The following is a 21,639-nucleotide window of genomic DNA, read 5'->3' as shown; positions in this document are numbered from 1 at the left end:
CACTTTTATAAGGCACTGTGTATGTTTGTAGGCCAACCCGTAAGTTCACATCACCCTGCTTCTTCAACAGAAACCCAGTAGGATTTTTCCACTGGCTTTTGGATTATTGCAGAAAATAAGCTCTGTGATCAATACAAGGTTCATCATGATCTTCAGAGCCTAAATACAATCATTAGGCTATAAATGAACTACACCAGCACCTTCTGAAATGCTTCTAGTCTGTATATAAAAACATCTTCCCTGAACGTTTGCGTTAGAATAGTTTACAAAAGCACTATCATAAACACAGTGAAGCTGTGAAAGCGACCAGTGAGTAGATGACTTTACCTTTTTGGAGTGATGACATTTCATGCGCATTTAGACACGTGTTAGTAACTGCCTTTTCTAGATGCTTAAAGTCTGTGTGTTGTAGAATAAAACATGAAAATATTCTAAACTTGTGTGCACCACAGACCTTATTTCAGGCATTTTACCAAAATCCCATTAGGACACCCACTGACTTCAGGACGGTGGAACCGGAAGTGTTCAAATGCAAACTTGTTTCTGGATTTTGGCCTATACGTGAAAACATCATCCCCGCAGCAAGAATCTGCCTGCACACGCTCTGATGTGTGAGTCTGTAGTGTCGGGGCTCAGCGGACTGTTGATGATGTTGTTGTAGTTGTTGTTTGTGTTGTTGATTGTGAGGGGAAGTGGAGGTGTCGTCTCAGAGGGGGGTGGATGTCATTACTGACTACAGCGTGTGTCCGTTTCAGGGTTTATAGTGACTGTGAGGCCTAATGGCAGCTAATGTGTTTATGAGAGCACAGGTGTGTGTGTCGGAGCAACAGTAGCACAACAGACTCAGTCAGGGCGATTTAATATAAGGAAACGTGAACTGTGCCACGATCAAATCCACCTACTGCACCGTACTCTACAATAGATTTTAGAAGTTTAACCTACAGGACAATGTGACACACTCTTGCGCCTATACTTTACTTTTTTTATTTACATTTGACCCAGTTTAAAAGTATTCTTCAAATAAGTTTTAAAAAATTAATTAGTATTAAATCATATTAAATTAGGATTAAGTTGATTTATAATCAATAACTGGTGGAAATTATGTTGAAAACAATTACACTGTTTAACATTTATTACAAAAAAAGAACTTACATTAAATTAAAGTAAAAGATGCTACAGTAAAAACCTGATAATTGGTTAACAATAAGTTACCTAACCATTACGGTGGAAAACTGTAAATTGTTTAACATCACATTATATGTAATTTTACGGTAAAATAATCTAGAATGTACGATTTTTTAAATAAAAACTATACTGAAAGAAAATGAGTGTGGAAAAAAGTTCACTCCAAAATGACTAGTAAATTTCTCAAACAATTACAAAGAATGGCAATTAACAATGAATTAAATGTGAATTTTAAAGTTAGAAAACTAAAATAGTATTTTCTTGTAAAACATAAAACAATAATCATTTACAACTGAATATTTTTTTCAGTGTATGAATTATCTTAAAAGAATTCAAGCACATTTATAAAATTCCCTGCATGACACATCATATATGATTGTTTTATTTAAATCTTTTTTTTTTTTTTTAACAGTATATTGACCAGTAATTTATAGTATCTGGTCCATCTGACCCAGGACCAGTTGCATAAACTGTTTAGACTAGTCTTTAAAAAGTCAGTCGTGTAATTTTGTTTTTCAAGATTGCTCATAAGTGTTTATTTGAATGTGAAAAGTAAGACTGATTACTCCTTGGCTAACTGCTAGTTGGTCAAACTAGTTCTTAAGACACAGTCTTTACATCTGACCAGGTAACTACACTGTAAAAAACTATTTGTTGAGTCAACTTAAAATAATTTGTAACCTGGCTGCCTTAAAATTTTAAGTACATTCAACTCAAAAAAAAGTTTACTCAACTTGAAATGTTAAATTTTACTAAGTGACAACTTAGATATTTGATTTGAATCAACTTAAAAAATTAAGGCAGCTGGGTTACTTACCCATCTGTTAAGTTTAGCAAACAAAAATATCTAAGTTGTTACTTAGTACAACTTAACATTTCAAGTTGACTAAACTTATTTTAGTTGACTGAACTTAAAATTTTAAGGCAGCAGGGTAACACATTATTTTAAGCTGACTCAACAAATTGTGTTTTTTTTATTTTTTACAGTGTACTTTAATGTAAACACAATGAAAGAGATAAACCATATGTGGAGATGTGGAGGCACTGGAGTTTTCAGTAACACTTTATTTTATGGTTTCTTAACTAGTTGCTTATTAGCATGCATATTACTAGAATATTAGCCATTTATTAGTACTAATTAAGCACAGATTAATGCTTTATTCTACATGACCTTATTCTACATCCCTAATCCTGCCTAATACCTAAATTTAACAACTACCTTACTAACTATTAAAAGCCAGCAAATTAGGAATTTATTGAGGGAAAAGTCGTAGTTAATAGGGAATAAGTGTTCCCTATTCTAAAGTGTTACCGAGTTTTCTTATTCTCTCCATGCAGTGCTGTTGCTGTTGCTGTTGCTGTTGCTGTGATGAAATCATCTTCTGATCATGATTGATTGTGCACATGATACTGTTTGGACATTTCATAACAGGTTTTCCTGGATTTTGCCCAAATGCTCAACATGCACCAAATCACCTGATAAAAGTTAGTAAATACACTCAGTTCATATTCTGGTCAAAATGTCTTGTGCTGAATGTTTGGCGAAGGTGTAGTCTTAAAACTTATCTTTAACTCTGCTTACCTAGTTCCACCTTTCAAATGACACAAAGGCTGCGTTCAGCTGTAATAAATGTCATCCATCACGATTTCGCAAAAGCGTTTGGACACACGTCATAATGTAACATTACGACTTGTTGAGACGGGGACTTTTCCAGCCATCATGACATAAACAAAATGGGATATTCCTCTCATGAATTTCCTAGAAAGCGTTTGTCAATCGTTACTCTAAAAGCGCCAGTTATCAGTAAGCAGAAGTGTGGATTTGGTCACGTCAGAAGGTTGAATTCATGTGAATTCTGTCGAATAATCGGAAACTGTGACCGCAGACTACAACAGTTCAGACAAAGGATAAAGGCTGTGCACTCACACCTTTTTAAGATTTCCAATATTAAAGTTTCCCCAACTCAATGGAAGTATGATAAGATAGGAGACTTGATTTTTTTTTTTTTTTTTTTTTAGTTCACAGTTAAAGCCCATTTTTGACCAGTCTGTAGTGTTATGATATCAGTGTGGCCCATAACCACACACCCAGCTCTCATGTGCAATCACATGTTCAGTTAGACAACATGAATACCATAAATCCTGCATGAGATAACACACATATAAAGACAAGTGCGCACGAGCTGCTACGACACAAGACTCGTACTTGCATTCTAGAATCTGTAACTTAATTCTGTCCGGTTCTGAGAGTCATTCTTAGTGTTAGTGAGGGATTAACCGGTTGGTTTTCAGCATGGACGCACTGAGCGGGATCCTTCTCCTGTGTTTGGCTGTTGGAGTTTATGTGGTTTGTTCTCTGTATTTGCTGCACAATCCATTGATTCTTCATAAGAGGAAACGGCTGGAGTTCTACTGCAGACACATCTCACACAGAGGAGGCAAGTGCACTTTTTTCTCTTACTTCGAGCTAAATAACTTGTGACTAATAATACTTAAACCTTACAATTTGTTAAAATCCTGGGTATGATTGATGTGTTACTGATCTAGTTGACTGTAAAAACAGTAAACCTTTAATGTTAATTCTCACTTATTATAAAAAATGATTTTTAAAATGTTATTTAACATGTCATTTAAACATGTTTTTCTCAAAATGTGAATATTATAAACAGCATTTTAATATTTTATGAAGTATTCTTATTGTTTTTTGTGTATATGTATATAAGCTCAGACAGTAGAATGACATTAGCAACACTCAGATCCAGTGTTGGGGAAAGTTACTTTTAAAAGTAATGTGTTACAATATTGCGTTACTCTCTAAAAAAGTAACTAATTATGTTACTTAGTTACTTTTTATGGAAAGTAATGCGTTACTTTACTTTTGCGTTACTTTTTAAATCTGGCCAGGGCTTGCATGTTTGTTTTTAATATAAAAAGTTCTATTTTTGGCAAATGTAAAAGCCTCAAAAGCTTTGAGAAAAGTAAATTCACGTCTGTACAGTAGAGCACAGAAGAAAAAATGTCAACTCTTCAGCAATAGAAAAAAGGAAAACAAATGTTAGATTATCTTGAGTAATTTTTGTTTATTAGTACGGTTGAATTGGATCATCGAAGGTCAGCAGCAAAGACATCAATTAATAAAATGGGATTAAATACATAAAGGATATTTGTGTTATTTAACATATTTAATTATTGCAGGTTTGTGTCATGTGTTTTTATTCATTTTGAGCAATACTGAATCTGTTTTTTTGTGAGATGAATTAATGCATGTTCACATTTATTCTAGAAATAACATCTTACTCCCGATTTCTCTCGATATTGGGACAGAAGAGCTTTTAATCAATAAATGGGGAAAAAAGTAACTCAGATATTTTGTTGTCAGTTAAAAGGTAATATGTTACTTTACCAGTTGGAAAAAGTAATCTGATTACGTAACTTGTGTCTCTTGTAATGTTACCCCCAACACTGCTCAGATCATGGGTTCAATTTTTATCAGAATTTACATGTGTGAACTGATCAAAAATATATAACTTAGATGCAGGAATTCATACAGCATTCATGAAACTTGAAGGTCAAATGAACCTGCTAACATTGTGATTATAATACAGTATAAATGTCATCAGCAGATTCCCCAACACATCAGTGTCAAACATTGCCAGCCATATACGAAAATAAAACCAACAACAAAAAACAGTGTTTCCGACAACTCAAAAATGTGTTTGGTCAGATTGGCCTAAGATGTGATATAAGTGTTCATTTAGACACAAACTGATTCTCTTTACCCACAGGATCTGGAGAGAAGATAGAAAACACGATGGAAGCTTTTACACAGTGAGTTTCTGCTTTGCTCTGTGTGTTTGTCTTCTCTTCTTTCTCGTTTTCTTCACTCTAAGCGTGTGTTATTGTGATGATGACAGCGCCGTGTCTGTGGGCACCGAGATGCTGGAGATGGACTGTCACCTCACGTCGGACGGATACGTCGTCATTTCACACGATAGCAACCTCCTGAGACAAACCGGATATGACAAAACAGTGTCGTCTCTGAGATTCCAGGTAGTTATTTTACCCAGAAAACTTTCACCTCGCTGTGATTTGTGATGGAGTTTGAGTCCTGTTTTGTGTGTTTCAGGATTTGCCTCTCTATAAAGAGCGACTCGAAGTCACGTTTTATGCTGGTAAACACTTTGATACGTTCAGCTCTACACTATCGAACACTTTAGTGAAGCTCTGATTAGTCAAATCTGAAATATGCAATATATTTCCATGTGTTAGGACACTACAGCACAGGAAAGGACAGAAAGTTTGTGTTGCTGGAAGATGTCTTCAAGAACTTTCCCAACATGCCAATGATACTTGAGGTCAAAGAAAACAACGACTTGCTCATCAGAAAAGTAAGATCATTTGTGCAGTATTTACTTAATATAATATTTTTGTTCTGACTGGATCAGCTGTCATTAAATTCATGAATATAAATGCAGATGAAGTGTTTCTGGATCACAGTCCTTTTCTGAATTGTGGTTCTGTTAAAAATGTATCTAGGCTTTCATTTTTTTTTTTTAATTTTTTAAATCCCTCCCTGTTCTAGCTTGCCCTCGTCAAAAAGAAATCAATTTTTGCGTACTTTTAAAAAGAATAATTATTTTGGAAATAATATACTTAAGAAAAAGTGCTTTCAATATTTTAATTTGATGTAATTACAAAGTGCACTTTTTAAAAACGTAGACTAGTGGGTTATTTAGAAGTGAAAGCATTTTTTCATTAAAATGACATTATCTACCAGTCAAGTTACAAATGATAAAAACACAGTCGGACAAATAGTCTGATGAATCATTCATTAAATAAACTCAGTAAATCTAACACATTACACTAAAATTCACAACTAATTGATGTTATATTTAGTGGTGAACATGGTAAGAATTTGCACGTAAAACACTTTTTCCGTGAGGTTTGTTCGCGAGTCCCTCAAAGCGGTTGCTGAATCCACACCAGACTCGCTGTCATTACTTTCAGTGCTGTTGTTTATTTAGTTCTTCTTCTACGTGTTGAAATCAATCTGGACCGGTCAAAATGAAATGAACAATGTGGTTTGACGTTTATGTTGCTGTAGGTCTCTGGTCTTGTGAAGCAGTATCACAGAGAAAGCATTACGGTTTGGGCTTCGGAGGAGTCTGGTGTTATGGCGAAATGCAATAAGCAGGTACAGTTCAGTGTCCCTGTAGAGGATCATTGATGCCCTAATAAAACAAAATCCAATCCTTGTAAGAGATCTTTGTCTTATCTTATGCATTGCGTGTGTGTGTGTGTGTGCAGAACCCGTCCATGCCCTATATGTTCACCATGAGGCGTGGAGCTCTGCTTTTATTGCTCTTCTACACTGGGCTGCTTCCCTTCGTTCCTCTGGGTGAAAGTCTGCTGTTCTTCTACCTGCCCACGATTATCAACAGGTCAGTCAGTAACCTACCCGTACATTTAAATGTGAGGAGGACTGAAGTTCAGTAACCATACAAGCTTTTTAAAACCTTGTGAGAGATACTGGACGGTGACACGTAAAATCCTCAGATATGTTTTTATGGAAACATTTTACAGTAAGGGTACGTTTGTTAACATTAGATAACTACATCAGTTCTAAAGCTTCTGTTCATTATTAGTTATTTTCAACATTTCCTAATACATGATTAAAATCCAAATTTGTATTAGGTTGATTTATAATGACCCTGAGCTAACATGAACTGAAAACAACTAACATTCACAAAGAATTATAAATGCTGTTATTTTATGCATTACTATTTCTACAGTTATAAATGCAAATGTATTGCTCATTGTTAGTAAATGTTAGTAAGCTGTACTTCCATCCACTGGATTTAACTACTACTAATCTAGTTCGGTGTGATTTTTCAGGACGTATATTCCAGAAGAAGCCATTCTGAAGAAAAGATTTGTGGTGTATCTGCTACAGAAGTAAGTCACATTCATCTGCTGTCAAATCTCCTCTCGCTTCTGTAACGTGTGACCGACTGTGTTTATTGATGCTTTGCTCAGGTTGACCATGCGAAAATCACTGTTTGAACACTTGACCAAGAGGGGCCTGCAGGTGAATACGTGACTGTCCTCATTTGTGTAAAGCTAACAACGGTTCCGATCCGAGCAAACCCGTTAATTTCATCTCATTCTGCCGTCTCAGGTGCAGCTGTTTGTGTGTAACGAGGAGAGCGATATGAAAGCTGCGTTTGACGTCGGAGCTACAGGCGTTATGACCGACTATCCGACCGTCCTGACCAACTACATCAACAAACACCCTCCACCTCCACCTCCACCAGTCTATTAGTTACTTCAAAGGGAACCGTAAACACTGTTTTGCCAATAGATAAGGTTACACTTCATTTTGATAGTCCACTTTAGACATTTACTAACTGTAAGTAACTTTGCAACTACATGTCAACTACCTCTCATTAGAGTATTAGTAGACTGTTATGGTTAGGGGTGGTAGAATAAGTTGATGTGTACTTCTAAAATGACTTATAGTGAGTTGAGTTGGGGTCCATCAAAATAAAGAGTTAGCAGATATTACACTGACGGTCTAATGACTAGTACTTGACGTACTTAGCAGTGTTGGGGGTAACGCACATAAGTAATGCGAGTTATGCAATCAGATTACTTTTTTTCAAGTAACTAGTTAAGAATGCATTACTTTTAAATTTACAAGAAAATATCTGAGTTAGTTTTTCAAAGTAGTAACCCCAGTGACTTTGATTCCCCACGTACCGACCGACGCGTCTCGTGTCGAGAGAAATCAGGAGTAAGTGCACAGACGGACACTTGTCCTTCAGTCTGAGGATCATTCAGTTCACTGTTTGTGTGAAAGTACCTTTCAAAAAAGCTGAAATGCAGCTTTTGGCTTTTTTGTTATCAAAAAAATAAGTAAGCTCAGCCCAGGTGACAAAAAGTAACACAAAGGCAATGTAACGCATTCATTTCCATAAAAAGTAAGTAACGCAATGTTACTTTTTGATGGAGTGATGCATTACTTTTAAGAGTAACTTCCCTCAACACTGGTAGTTAGTTATAGTTAGTAAAATGTCTGAAGTGGATGGTCAAAGTAAAATGTTACCATAGACAATTAAAACTATGTAATAATATTTAAATTAATCTTTTGTTTCAGTGCACTTATTGTTATATACACTGTTTATTTTACATTGTCCTTGTATTTAAATGTATTTTTAATAAAACAAATAAATAAAACATATAATTACATGTGTAATTATTTTTTATAATTACACCATTGACCCTATATCTACCTTTAACCTCTTAAACACTAACCCTGATCCGGTCTTAACCATATCCCTCATCTATAGACCATTTCGTCAGATGTAAACATACTGGTCCCGATACACTTCCTGTTTCTTTTTTTTTTTTTACTTTACACAAACATCACAAAAAATACAACCAACATAACATTTGACTGGATGAAAATGTTACATTAGCACCTTTAAGATGTATCTGTAGATGTGAAATAAAAAACCAAAAAACAGGAAGTGCTTCTGGACCAGTGTTGTTTACATCTAGCGAAATGGTCTATACCTCCACAGCTGACAACACAAACACTATATGTGTATCTAATGATTCATTTTTTGACATAACACAGTAGTTAAAGACACGTAATATAAAGCAGGACCAAATAAACATGAAACAAATATGCAATGTTTTTCTAGGAAAGTTTATTTTTCTTTTTTTATATAGGTCAATGTTACTTTTACATTTACAATCTTAAAGGGACAGATCACCCAAAAATGAGAATTCTGTCATCATTTACTCCCCCTCAAGTTGCTCCAAACCTGCATGTGTTTCTTTCCTCTGCTGAACAGAAAAGATATTCAGAAGAATGTAGGTAATCAGTCACTGGTCCTCATTCATTTCTATAGTATAGATAATAATACAATGTGAGTCAATGGGGACCAGAAAGTGTTTGGTGACAACACTCTTCAAAATATCTTTTATGTTCAACAGAAGAAAGAAATTCATACAGATTGGACTAACTTGAGGGTGAGTAAATGATGACAATTTGCATTTTTGGGTGAACTGTCTCTTTAAGGTCCGATGATGAATATTATTTGCGATACATCCACATATTCAGTCTACGTGTGCGACGGGGCGAGATCAGACCACCTGCAGCGGATCTCGGTCTCGTTGGGAGATCGCTACAGTAACCGTGTCGCCCAGTCGCGCGGTCAGTCTCTGTCTGAATACGGTCAGGAATCCTCTCTCGCTGTTGCTGTGGTCACTGAGAATCACACTCGTACCCGCAGAAACCGCATCCAGAACCTCATGATGGGACATCTCACCTGAACACCGGGAAATAAGCTTGGCATGTTTCTGCATTTCTGTACTGGGTGAACTTTTGTTTTGTTTTTGGTGTTTGTGACGTACCGGTGATGTAGAGGTCTGCTTTCACTCCCTGTATGACAGAAGCTCCAGATCCTGCACACACTGCAACCGTCTTCACCAGAGACTCTAGGACAGCACAGAAACGCAGAGAGTGACGTCATTTCCAGGTGACAATAATCACACGCATCACATTCGCGGTTTCAGCCGTTCAGCCGCTGTAGGTAAATAAACTAGAAGAACGACAAAGTGCTCTCTCTCGTACCTAATGTCTGCTGCTCCCCCAGAGCCAGTCTCAGATGAGGCAAACCCAAGTGAGTCTTCATTCTCTGAACGGCTGTAGAAACAGACACCGGCTCATCCAGAACACTGAGTCGCCCCTGACCGCAACCCAGCAGAGGAGGCTACAGTACAGAAACAGAGAAAACACGTAATCAAACTCTCCTCAAGAACAAATGTGAGGCAGACAAAACTAAAATGCACAAGTTATAATTATAAACTTCAACTAAAAGGCATTATTTACTAGCAAAAACAATTTTAATGTTCAAAATACATGAAATGTAATGGACATTTTGTTATAGTTCGTGTCATGTGCTCTGAGGCTCCGCCTCTTAATTATGCAGCTCCGCCTACATCTAACTAATGTGATCATCAGTGGACACGATTCAGCTGTTCATCCCTCTACCCTAAAGTTTAATGCAGTTATAAATGGAATAATATTATGGGTTTTTTGTTGGCTGTTTTTAGTGCAAACACAAGCATTTTGTGTTAACAGTTGTTCAAGTTTGTGCTATTTGTGACGTGCAGCGTTCAAATGTTTGCGGCTGATGAGTTTTTTAAAATGGTTTTTGAAAGAAGTCTCTTCTGCTCACCAAGGCTGTATTTATTTGATCAAAAATACAAAAAACATCTGTGATTTTGTGAAATAATATCACAATGTAGAACAGCTGTTTTCTGTGTGAATATCTGTTAAACTGTAATTTATTTCTGTGATGCGCAGCTGAATTTTCAGCATCATTACTCCAGTCTTCAGTGTCACATGATCCTTCAGGAATCATTCTAATATGCTGATTTGCTGCTCAACAAACATTTCTGATTATTAGCAATGTTGTGGAAACCAGAGAGTTCAAAAGAACAGCATTTATTTGAAGCAGAAGTCTTTTCACATTATCTCATCTCATCTGAACAATTGAAGGCATTTTTTCACAATAAAAGTATTAATTTCCTTAAAAAATGTTACTGCCAGATCAGAGATCATAAGCTGTAGAGAGGAGGGACTCACCTGCTGGACCTGTGTGATGTTGAGGGATCTGCTGGCGTGTGAATCTGACAGGAGAATCTGTGCAGCAGCGGTCAGTGCTGAACTAAGACAGGTGAGATTGACCTGCTGCCCTCCACTCTCACTTCTGTAGATCAGTATGGAGCAGCGTTTGAATGTATACCAGTGTATTAATGCACATCACTGTAGCCAAATGCCCACGTACCTCACTGTGGAGCACTGAAAGGTTTCACCGGCGTCAATGTGTCTCAGCTGCTCCAAAAGACGGTTTAGTTGTTCATCATTCATGCAGGAGAACTCAAGCCTGTGTTTGTGCGGGCCGCTACAGTGAGCTTGATTTAATACCGACACTTTCCCACTTCCTGTGAATAGAGTAGCAATTACAAATATCCGACTCTTTTGAGCAAGAGTTGAAAGAGAAATGTGTGTTCTTACCCATTCCTGCAACCAGCCAGTCGTTAACGCCGCCTTCGACGCTGTCCCACGAAGTGTGCGGGGAGAAAACGGCGACGCCGGCCTCCACCGCTCTGACGGCCAGACGCTGCTTCCAGTCCTTCTGCAGCAGACGCTTGAAAGGCCGAAAGAGCGGCGGGTGATACGACACTATGAGGTCGCAGCTCATCGCCACCGCTTCGTCCATGACGGCCGCGGTCAGGTCGTTGGTTAGCAGGATCGTTTCGATTGGACGGGGTTCGCTGGGCTCCACCAACAGGCCCACGTTATCCCACGATTCGGCCAGCGACAGCGGAGCGAGCTGCTCCAGAACCTCCAGCACTCCCTTCAGATCCATGTGAGCCGCAGGACGGGCGGAATCAGACGGGAGACGGACCGCTCTAGCAGCCCCGAGTACGGGAGGACCGGACGCTGAGAGAACGGGGTGATGGGAAGACAAGCGACGTGAAGTCGAAAGATGTGCACTAGAGAAACACGTGCCGGTTCTGCAGGAGACGCTACGGCTGAGCGCGATGGAGCCCGAACGGAGAAGTCTTCCAGAAAACCCCCTGCATCTGCTGAACATGAGGAGGGAAAAATCTGCAAAAGAGATACATCTCACGTTCAGAAACAGACTTCAAAAACCAAACACGCAATGTGCCGATCACACTAACGTATGCAAGCTCTCAAAGACAGAAGACGTCGAAAAACACACCTACAAACCTAAAATAATCATAGAGAATTCACTCAGACGTTGCCTATAGAATTACCTTAATAAAACTAAATGAACATCCTGATCTGTTTTAATAAAATTAATCAATTGTAATTGTATATTATTAAAAAATAAATTGTATTTTTGAAATTAATAAATGTTATTAATAAAAATCAATAAATTAATAAATATTTTAACTGAATAAATTAATAATACAATCAACTAGAATTACCTAAATTAAATATAATTAGCTAATGAAATTCTAATTTCTTTCTAAAAAAAGAAAATAAAATAATCAGTCTGTTGTTACACATAAACCTGAAAAAGCATGTGAGATAATAAGATGCATATGTCTGTCATTTGAATGCCTCCTATAAATAATGATTTATAAACTAAAAAAAAAATGGCCTAAATTAATTTACATGAAACGAGCAGTCATTGTTTTCAATGGGTATTTCAGTCACGTCCCCACTTCTATAAATAAAGCACATCTGATCATCTGTCATGCAGGTTGAGCTCGTCACTGCCACCATCAGGTCACACGCGACAGGAACAAACAACACTGTCGGATCAACCGCGCTGCACTGAACTCTAGAAAACACGTCCGAAGAATCGACACCGCTCCACACATCCAGATTACTCTAAGATAATTAAACAACTTCTTGTAATACACACGTTACATTAAAAACTCACTGGAAATCAACTTCCACGTGCGAACGGAAGCACCAGCAGCTCACAGTCGATACAACACAAGGACGTAATATTGCGTAACACGTCATTTCCGTTCAGCCGCATTTAACTCTTGTTTTTGTAGTTTTTTTTAATGAACACTGAGCGCATCTTGCAGGGAAAAAAAAGGAGAAAAGAGACAAAAATAGCAGTTATAAAAGGTTGTCGACTGATAATAAATGTTGTAATATTCATGTGATAAGACAAGACATTTCAGATTTTATTTTTAATATATAGAGAGAGAATTTTTCATTTTATATTTTTTCATGTTATATGCTATGGTTTTGCTGGTTTACTTACATGATTAAATTCAAGATTAAATTAAATGATCAGAATAACTGGAACTAATAAGAGTTTGATCGCTCACTCCGTGTTACAGATCTCTGTGGGTCATATTATCTGTGTTATGCGGTTGAGATTCTTGTTTTCTCACACATAACCGATAAATTACTGGAAATGCATGTGACATTTGTGGAATTATGACTTAAAAAACACAGAGTTATGAAAAAGCTGATTGGAGTCAGAGGTCACGGTGATCCCGATCGAGCCGTAATGCTGCGCTATCGTGAACGAGAGAGATTTATGAGGATAAAACATCCTGTCATGATGTTTGAGGGATAAAACTGAAATGATGGGCCAGAGGCCATATTCATGACATCATTCCCTGTCCTGTCTCCCTATTAAACATCCTCATGTTTATCTATCAGACATCTCTCTCATGATCCGCATGTGGAGATCGATTCTTTGTCTCTTTGTTCCCGACGACAGAGAATCTCACAGACTGAGTCCAGTGTGAAGTTTGCGAGGCGTGTCGGACTGCAGACGAGGCCAGTGCGTGTTATGTAAGACTTTAATCAAGCACTTTTGGGGCGTGGATGTCGGCCCGAAGCGTGTGCTGAGCGGGACAGATGTGCCGTGTAATGCCGTGTGTGAGGGAATAGGGGTGTTCGTTTACTTTGGGTAATTTGCGGCCTAAGCCCTCCAATCCCAGCTGTCGAGAAACACAGCGGGCGCTGTTGTTGTGCAGAGGAGGATTCTGGATACGCGTGTCGGGTCAAACCGAGCTCTGCCGGGACAGAACCGCGCGCCGAGCGAGACGACGTGTACCCTAAACATTCACGCGCTCAAGCGATATGTGTGTGTCGCCTTTTCTGCCGTCAAAAACTAAAACCAAATGCCTCAAACAGTCCCACCAGGATTTCACAATTATTCGTATTTATATATTTATTCATTTGCTCAAAATGAATAAGTGAATGATTTTTCTCCTTTTCTTTTGTTGTTTGATTCATGTTAATGACTCAAACGTCAGGAGGTTTATCAGGCAGATATATTGACGTACATCAGATTTTCTCCCAACTGTTTACATTCATTTAAGACATGAATGAATATGTTTTGACATCAAGCACATCCGCTGCTTTTTCTCATTTATGCATGTTTCTTTATCACACGAACATCAAGTAGTATTGTGCTTTTTGCCATAATTTCCCAGTTAAACAGCAAATATTTAGTTGATTTTGCACTCTGTTTGATGATCACTGAATTGTGAAAACTACAGGGATCTAAACAACTAATTCGTGTCATATATAAGTCTCCTTGAGGTCTCCTTCGTGGAAGCCATTTTTGCCATGAAAAATATTTAAAAAGTAATCGCAAATTTTATCTCATGCTGAAGTTTGATTTGTGAACTATAAAGATTTGTGAGATCAAAAGTCATAATTACTTTTCATCTGTTTTATTTTGTTGCAAGAAAAAAAGTGAGGCAGAATTCAGAGTTCACATCTTGCAATTCACAATTCTGAACAAAAACAGTCTGAAATGTTTCAGTTCTCTTTCTTATTTTATTTCTATTCTGTGGCCAGAATGGCTGTGATCAGGCACGTCCTGCACTTTATTTTCTCATGTACAGATGTTTCTTTATCAGACTAACATGTTCCTAACTGTAGGTAGCACTACATGTTTTGCTGTTATTCTGCATTTAAACAGCAAATTAGGCAGAAAAAGTGACATTTGGTTAATTTTGCGTTGTGTTCTGTGATCAGTGAATCACAAAAAACTGCAGGGACTATCTAAACGACTATTCTGTGTCATATGTAGGTCTCCGTGAGGTCTCCTTCCCTGTCCAGGACCCTCACAGGACAGACAGCAGCACAACGACAGCAGGAAAGTGACTTTACACGCACAGTAACAGAGATGAGCACATATCCTGAGATCACGTCCCTGGTATTTCTGGTCTGTGTATTTTAAGCACACTATCTTCAGATTTCTGCCTTACTTTTTTAGGATTTTCTTAAATGTCAAGCTGTAAAGCTGCAGTTTAGCTCACTTACACAACAGAGCCAAAGTTTAGTCATGTCTCGTGTCTCGTGCACGACCCGATTCGATTTCACCTCTTAAACTCCAGTATGACTCGATGACTCTCATCCTTCATTGATCCGCTCTTTACTTCTCTCATTCTCTCTTTATTCACTCTCTCTCCCTCTCTGAGCCCTAGTACAGTCTGATCCAGGATGTTTTGGGATTTCGTAGCATTTGTTAATGACGCGGCGTCCTCTCTTCCCTCGTGTTGTCTGATTCTCATGAGCTCTGTCGTTCTGGGTTTAGTTTATTTCAACTTTCCTCGAGGTCTCTGTTGAAGTCCTTCCTCTCACCTTGTTTTAGTTTGATGTTTTGGGCTGGTAAGATTGAGTGATGGTGATTAGTGACTCGCTCGGGCAGATTAATCACGATCGTATGTGAGATTACAGTGTCAGATATCTGTGCACACTTGGCAGATCTCCAGCAGTAACAGATCCAAAATCTATCGGCTTTGTCAGTGGATAATATGCACTTCTTATTGTAGAGAAACGTTTACTGTTCTAGTTTTGTTATGAATTGCATTGTTTTACTCCAGATAATATCTTATAGTTTTGAAATTATTCTTATAGTGTTGAAATTTATTTTTTATAGTTATGGAATTTGATTTCATATTATTATTATTGTTATTATTATTAATAATATTTATAAGTAATGTCTAAAAAGTGTTCATTTAATATTTAGCTATTTTGTAATTAACATTTGCATTCTTTGACTCCAGATAATTTCTTAAATTTTCATTTTTATTCTGATAGTCTCTTTAAAAAAACAACAACAATTCAACAAGTAAATCAGTATTCACCATAAGTGTGTGCATCAGTGCATTGATGTGCTCATGCCATTTCAAACACGTGTCTCATGCTGTTCTTTTTTTTTTTCAGTATATAATTTGCTCATAAACCATCCAAAATCTTTCAGTGTCTCTCAGTCCATCATCCCTCCATTATCCCTCTTAATCTTCCAAAGAAAGTTTCTCTTAAGTGATTTCTCGTCTTCACCATCTGTTCTCTGCAGCGGCCCGGTACAGATTACACGGCCTGTTCAGATTTTATTCTTTTCTGAGAATCAGCAGATTAATGGAGATATTTAGTTACTGGAAGTCTGCAGGATCTAGCATCATTCATAAAAGTGCTGTTGTTGAGGGTGAGGAGCAGAGCTCAGTTCATCTGAAGGTCCCGGTCATAAAGAGATCAGGAGACCGAACCCAGATCAGCAGGACCACAGACGTTTGACTCTATGACTCTAAACCTCTATATAGACAAACTTTGGAAACCAGATTTTTGTGTACTTACATTAAAGGCCCGGTTATGCCAAGCATCTTCAGCTGAAGCTGTAATAATAGGATTCTGGCGAAATAGATCTGGAGAACATCAAAGGTTTCAATTTACAGCATGTTTTTGCAGAATGGAGCGAAGGAGCCGATCACAGACTTTTGTCTGTTGAGTTCTGGGACGCAGCGGCCAATCAGAGGCGTTTACGCTGCTCAGAATCCACTCACCGCTACAACACCAGAGTCTGAGCTCTTCACACTGATGAATCTTATTATCACAACAAACAAAGCGTAAACACAGCGTAATTAAGAGATGCGTTATGCGGTGTATATCTCAGTTGATTACGGACCTTTGTGAGTTTGTGCGATTAACTCATTAACTTGCAACGATTGACACGATAACCGCACGTGATGATAACCACAGCAAAAGACGGAACAGAAATGTCAAAATAGATGAAAAGCACCTTAATCGCTTCAGAAAAACCCTCAGTGATTCCGGAACCGAACCAAAAAGAAAGACATCACTCTGTGTCATTTATTTCCTAATTTTGTATTTTATTGAGCAAATATCTATTAAAAATAATGTAAAGACAGAAGCGTTATACTATTAGACTTGCATTTATAATTTCACAGAAATATTGCACCTCTGATTCTCAGATCAGTAGCTCCGTTTGCATCGAAAGCCTGAGATTTTTGCATAGTTTGTGGGGAATCGCTATGATATTAACGGATACGCGGGTGTGTTTAATGGGTCTGCAGCATCCGGTGAGATGATTTCCTCAGCAGCTTGACAACATCCTCACAAATTCTGCAAGAGAAACAGCAGATCAGCACTTCACGCTTGAATGTGTAGGAAGTGTGAGTATCGATTTGTCAGGCACTGAACGTTTGTCTCACCTTCGAAATCTACCGTACCGTCGCCGTTATTGTCCGCCTCTTGGACGACGGCGTCGATCTCTCGGTGGTTCATGTGTTCTCCCAGTAATTTACTCATGGCGCACCTCAGCTCCTCCGTAGTGATCGAGCCATCGCCGTCCATATCAAACTGAAGACGAGAAAAGAGAAGCGAGTTGATGTGAAAATACTGTAAATGAGATTCCGTTATCTCTGGTTGTATCTCTGGTGCTGTTTTTGCGTGCCGCCCGTGACCCGAACCCCGTACCGGGGTCACAAGCCGCCCGCTGACAGTCACTGATGGAGCAAACGGAGTTCATTAAGAGCTTCATCCTGTCCTCCACCATCATGCTGTGTTAACAGCTCAGACGGGCTCCATCACAGCAGCTGAGAGTTTCACCGCCTTCTGTTTGTCTGAATCCACACGACGCCAAGTAATCTTAACAGACACATGTTTGAGTTTGTCTTCTCACCTCCTTGAAAGCGTCTCGCAGCTCCTTCACTCCGATCATGCCGGCGGTTTCAGCCAAAAGCTTTGGGGCCATTAACTCCACAAAGTCTTCAAAGTCCACCCTTCCTCCCACTGAGAGACGCAGAACAACAAAAACCTTTCTTTACTTTTACTTCACTTGTTTGCACTGTAAACACAACAATCGTGCCAACAAACTACATATATGTACATGGCACGTACGGTTCATGTTGATGTTCTGGCCCAGCTCGATCAGCTCCATCTCGGTTGGCATATAACCCATCGTCCTCATCAGGTTTCCCAGGTCCTTACAGCTAATTAGACCGTCCTTATCTTTATCAAATTCATTAAATGCCTCTCTCAGCTCTGAGAACAAACAAACATTCATCAAGGTACAGATAATCAGCACATTTTACATTGCAGTTATCATAATCAAATGATCATAAACCTAATGCCATAAAATGATGGGATGATTTGTTAAAATAAATAAACAAATACTACACAATGTCCGCTGATATTCATTGTCATACAGTTGTTACTCCGAAATACTCCCAAAGCGTGTCAAAATGTCTGTAAAACTACGTTTGTGTAAATGAAACGAGTCCATGGTTTTAACAGTATCCGTGATCTCTGTGAATGGTTGCATGGTTCAGTCTAATCTTTGGCATTAGTGGAGCTCATATCCAGATATCACAGCTGACAGGTGTGTTTACCTTCAATTTCATCATCTGCCAATTCTCTGTCCTGCAAAACCAAAAAGACAGGTTAAGCCTCTCAAACGTGATTGGTGTCGTCTGCGCGTCGGTGTCTGTTTGGGGGTTTCTAGATTAATCTAAAGGCCCGTTTTAGCCCATTTTGATAATGGCGAGAACGCTTTTAAAGCCGTCACAGAGCATTGTCGTTTATCCCGTTAAGCAGACGGCGCTCGATGGCACGTTCCTCCCGATTTCATGCGAACTGGAGGGTTTATGGCTGAATGTGACTAAGGCTTTAGCGTGATGACAGATTAAACCTCCTCCTGATTTACTGAGACTGAATGCGATTATGTGTCTGCTGAATCAGGCCAAACACGGACAATAAAGTAATACAACACAAATCCATTAATGACAGTTTTCTGATTGCACAGCATTTCCGTTTCTCTCATATTTACACTTTTCAATTAAATTATAAAACTAAACAAATAAAAAAAAACGTGATAAAACTACCAAAAAATACATTTAAAATTGTAATTATGATGTATTTTTTACATTTGAAGTAAATAACCTAAAATATTATATTATTTAAATAATAAATTAATAAGAATAAATGATATTAAACATAATTAGTCTTGACTGTTCATAAAATGGGCTGATATAAATACTACAGCTATCCATTAATGACAATTTTATAATTGCACAGCCCCCCCACCCATATTTAGTTTTATTATAAAACTAAACTAATAAAAAATAAGAAACATAATTTGACCGTTAAAAAATAATTACAAATATTTTAAACAATATAATTCTTTTATCATTTTAATACTTTATAATTTGTCTCAGCTGTTCATAAAATGGAATAATGTTATAAAGTAATACAACACAAATCCATTAATTACAATCGTCTAATTGCACATTTCAATTTTTCTCACATTTAGACATTTGTTTAATAATGAAACCAAACGAACAAAAAATGGATAAATAAATAAAAACGTATTTAAATAAATTAATGTTAATAAAATAAATGAATTCAAATTAAATAAAAAAATACAAATAATTTTCTATAAACATAATTTGTTAACTGTGTTCATAAAATGTGATGACATTACAAAATAACACAACACAAATTCATGAATGACATTTTTCAGTTGTTTTAGACCATTTTAACTTTTGTTTAATAATAAAACTAATTAAAAAAACCACAAAAATAAAAACGAACAATTCTGTTTTCATTTAAAATGATAATTTTGTATTTAAAAATGGTCCTTTTTTTCCCCTATAAACAAATAATTTGTCTTGACTGTGTGTATAAAATGGAACAATGTTAAAGTAGTAAATACTCCAGGAATCTTAAATTCTTATTCTGAACTTCTTAAGTGACTGTAACACAAAGTATTTAGTATACTTACAATTTTTGCTCCCCGTAAGAAGATGCATGCAGTCATATCTGTGAGTGTTCAGACGCAGCTGTCTGTGAGCGACGTGAGTCCAAAGCTGCCGTTACCGCCGAGGATTTACAACACCCTGCAACTTTAATGCGTTTAATGCATAAGTACATATAGCAGATGTGCTTGAATTACAGATTTATGAAACAAAACAGTTTTATTAGTTTTACAGTTTTATATACTGTAGTTTATTCATCCGTTCATTATACATTAAATGCATTCCAGTTAGAGTAAGGGTTTATACTGTTCTGAATGGTGAATGATAATAGTTATATGTGTAAAATGTGCTTACCCTCAGTCTGGAGTCAAACTCATCAAAGTGGTTTTTATCTGTCGGTCGTCTCTTCGGTCTCGTCCCGGTGTCCGGTGGCCTCTGATCGTCTGTGTCTGCTGGTGAGGGTTTTGTAGGCTGTGTGTGTGTGTGTGTGTGTGTGTGTGTGTGTGTGAGGGAGGGGTGAGACTGACATCAATCTGAACACTGACAGCATGATCTGATCAACAATCACCGGAAATAAAGCAAATGAGCTGCTCCACTTTCCTTCACGTTTCTCTACAAATCCATATCCTGTTCAATTCAATTAATAAAGTACAAAAAAAACAGCAGCAGCTGGGATTTCACAGAAATTCACTGTAAATCATACAGTGTCAATGTCGCAGGCATTTACAGTTCATGTCACTGATCCCAGGGTTATTACTGTTAACAAACAAATAAAACCAAAAACCTTTTTGTTACTTTGGTTTTCATTACTCATTACAAAATGAAATACGCCAAAATAAAATATCTAAAAATAAACATATTTTATTTCAGCAACATTTCACATTTTCACTGTATGTACTAAAATGAATAAACCTAAATAACTAAAACTGTATAAAAACTATACAGACATAGAAGAAAGAATAAAATGACAAAACACAGTGAAATTACTTAAAACTGTAAAAAATTCAGAAAATATAAATGCTAATTAAAAAATCTGAACTACAATAACACTGACTGATACAATTTTAGCATAAACCTAAAGTTTGTATTTTAAATTTACTCTTAACCAACAAAATATAATAAAAAGTTCAATTATGAATTGAACTGAACTGAATCTTAATTATGAAATAATAAATATAAAGTTTTAATGATCTAAACAGATCCAACAGTCTTTTTTCAGGTCGGTGTCTGTGCTGGTTATCAGTGAAGAGCAGGTCTGAGATACGATACACAAAATATAACCACAAATTATATGCACATACAAACAGTGAAGTAAACATTAACTACATAAAAGAGATGACCAGTAATGAGCACGTCTGATAACAAAAGTCAACAGAATTATTTAAACGGAGTCATAAGAAACATATTTATATTAATATAATCAAATGTAATGCATCACACTGGGACTCCTTTTACAGTTTTTTAGTATAAATGATGACACTTTGTACACTTTTTGTTGCGATATCTTATACTGAAAGATTATATCTCATTAAATTCAATGTAATCTTTTACTGTAATGAACAGGTTATTTCTGTTTTAGGAATCTGTGCCTCACAGAGAGGTTATGGAAAATGTGTAGTTCTTTAATATAATAAACACAATGTTATGACTGCAAAACTGTATTTAACATTTTTAATTTCTTCTTTAACACATGCTGTTTCATTTGCATCTTCCACATTCACACTAATAAGATCTGAATGAAGCCGTCTGCTGTTTGTACAGGAGAGCAGATTCATAACACCATATGCCAAACCCTTTCCATCAACCGAACAGAAATTTCTCGGAAAAATCCATGTTTCAGAAGTGTCACAGAGTTTAATGGTG

At 37.2% G+C, this 21,639-nt stretch overlaps 3 protein-coding genes across 3 annotated transcripts; 1 reads left to right on the top strand and 2 right to left on the bottom strand.

Moving 5' to 3' along the window:
* Positions 1-3,375: 3,375 nt before the first annotated feature.
* gdpd3b (glycerophosphodiester phosphodiesterase domain containing 3b) lies at positions 3,376-8,356 on the top strand. Its single transcript, XM_051124667.1, has 10 exons — positions 3,376-3,623; positions 4,971-5,013; positions 5,100-5,235; positions 5,312-5,357; positions 5,455-5,573; positions 6,290-6,379; positions 6,493-6,626; positions 7,081-7,140; positions 7,222-7,273; positions 7,364-8,356. The coding sequence occupies exons 1-10, from the start codon at positions 3,479-3,481 to the stop codon at positions 7,505-7,507; spliced, it is 969 nt and encodes a 322-aa protein (XP_050980624.1). The 5' UTR covers positions 3,376-3,478; the 3' UTR covers positions 7,508-8,356.
* Positions 8,357-8,882: 526 nt separating this feature from the next.
* On the bottom strand, positions 8,883-12,753 carry nif3l1 (NIF3 NGG1 interacting factor 3-like 1 (S. cerevisiae)). The gene is made up of 7 exons (XM_051123539.1): positions 12,678-12,753; positions 11,276-11,872; positions 11,046-11,202; positions 10,844-10,967; positions 9,827-9,965; positions 9,607-9,690; positions 8,883-9,521 (listed from the first exon to the last, which is right to left on the bottom strand). The coding sequence occupies exons 2-7, from the start codon at positions 11,856-11,858 to the stop codon at positions 9,337-9,339; spliced, it is 1,272 nt and encodes a 423-aa protein (XP_050979496.1). The 5' UTR covers positions 11,859-11,872; positions 12,678-12,753; the 3' UTR covers positions 8,883-9,336.
* Positions 12,754-16,879: 4,126 nt separating this feature from the next.
* On the bottom strand, positions 16,880-20,312 carry cabp5a (calcium binding protein 5a). The gene is made up of 7 exons (XM_051124601.1): positions 20,131-20,312; positions 19,803-19,923; positions 18,412-18,442; positions 17,921-18,064; positions 17,703-17,812; positions 17,233-17,380; positions 16,880-17,143 (listed from the first exon to the last, which is right to left on the bottom strand). Exons 2-7 carry the CDS (start codon positions 19,836-19,838, stop codon positions 17,115-17,117), a joined length of 498 nt encoding a protein of 165 aa, XP_050980558.1. The 5' UTR covers positions 19,839-19,923; positions 20,131-20,312; the 3' UTR covers positions 16,880-17,114.
* Positions 20,313-21,639: the final 1,327 nt, after the last annotated feature.

The sequence above is a fragment of the Labeo rohita genome, chromosome 12 (assembly GCF_022985175.1).
Source record: "Labeo rohita strain BAU-BD-2019 chromosome 12, IGBB_LRoh.1.0, whole genome shotgun sequence".
NCBI classification, from domain to species: Eukaryota; Metazoa; Chordata; class Actinopteri; order Cypriniformes; family Cyprinidae; genus Labeo; species Labeo rohita.
This window is presented reverse-complemented; position numbering and strand designations above follow the sequence as displayed.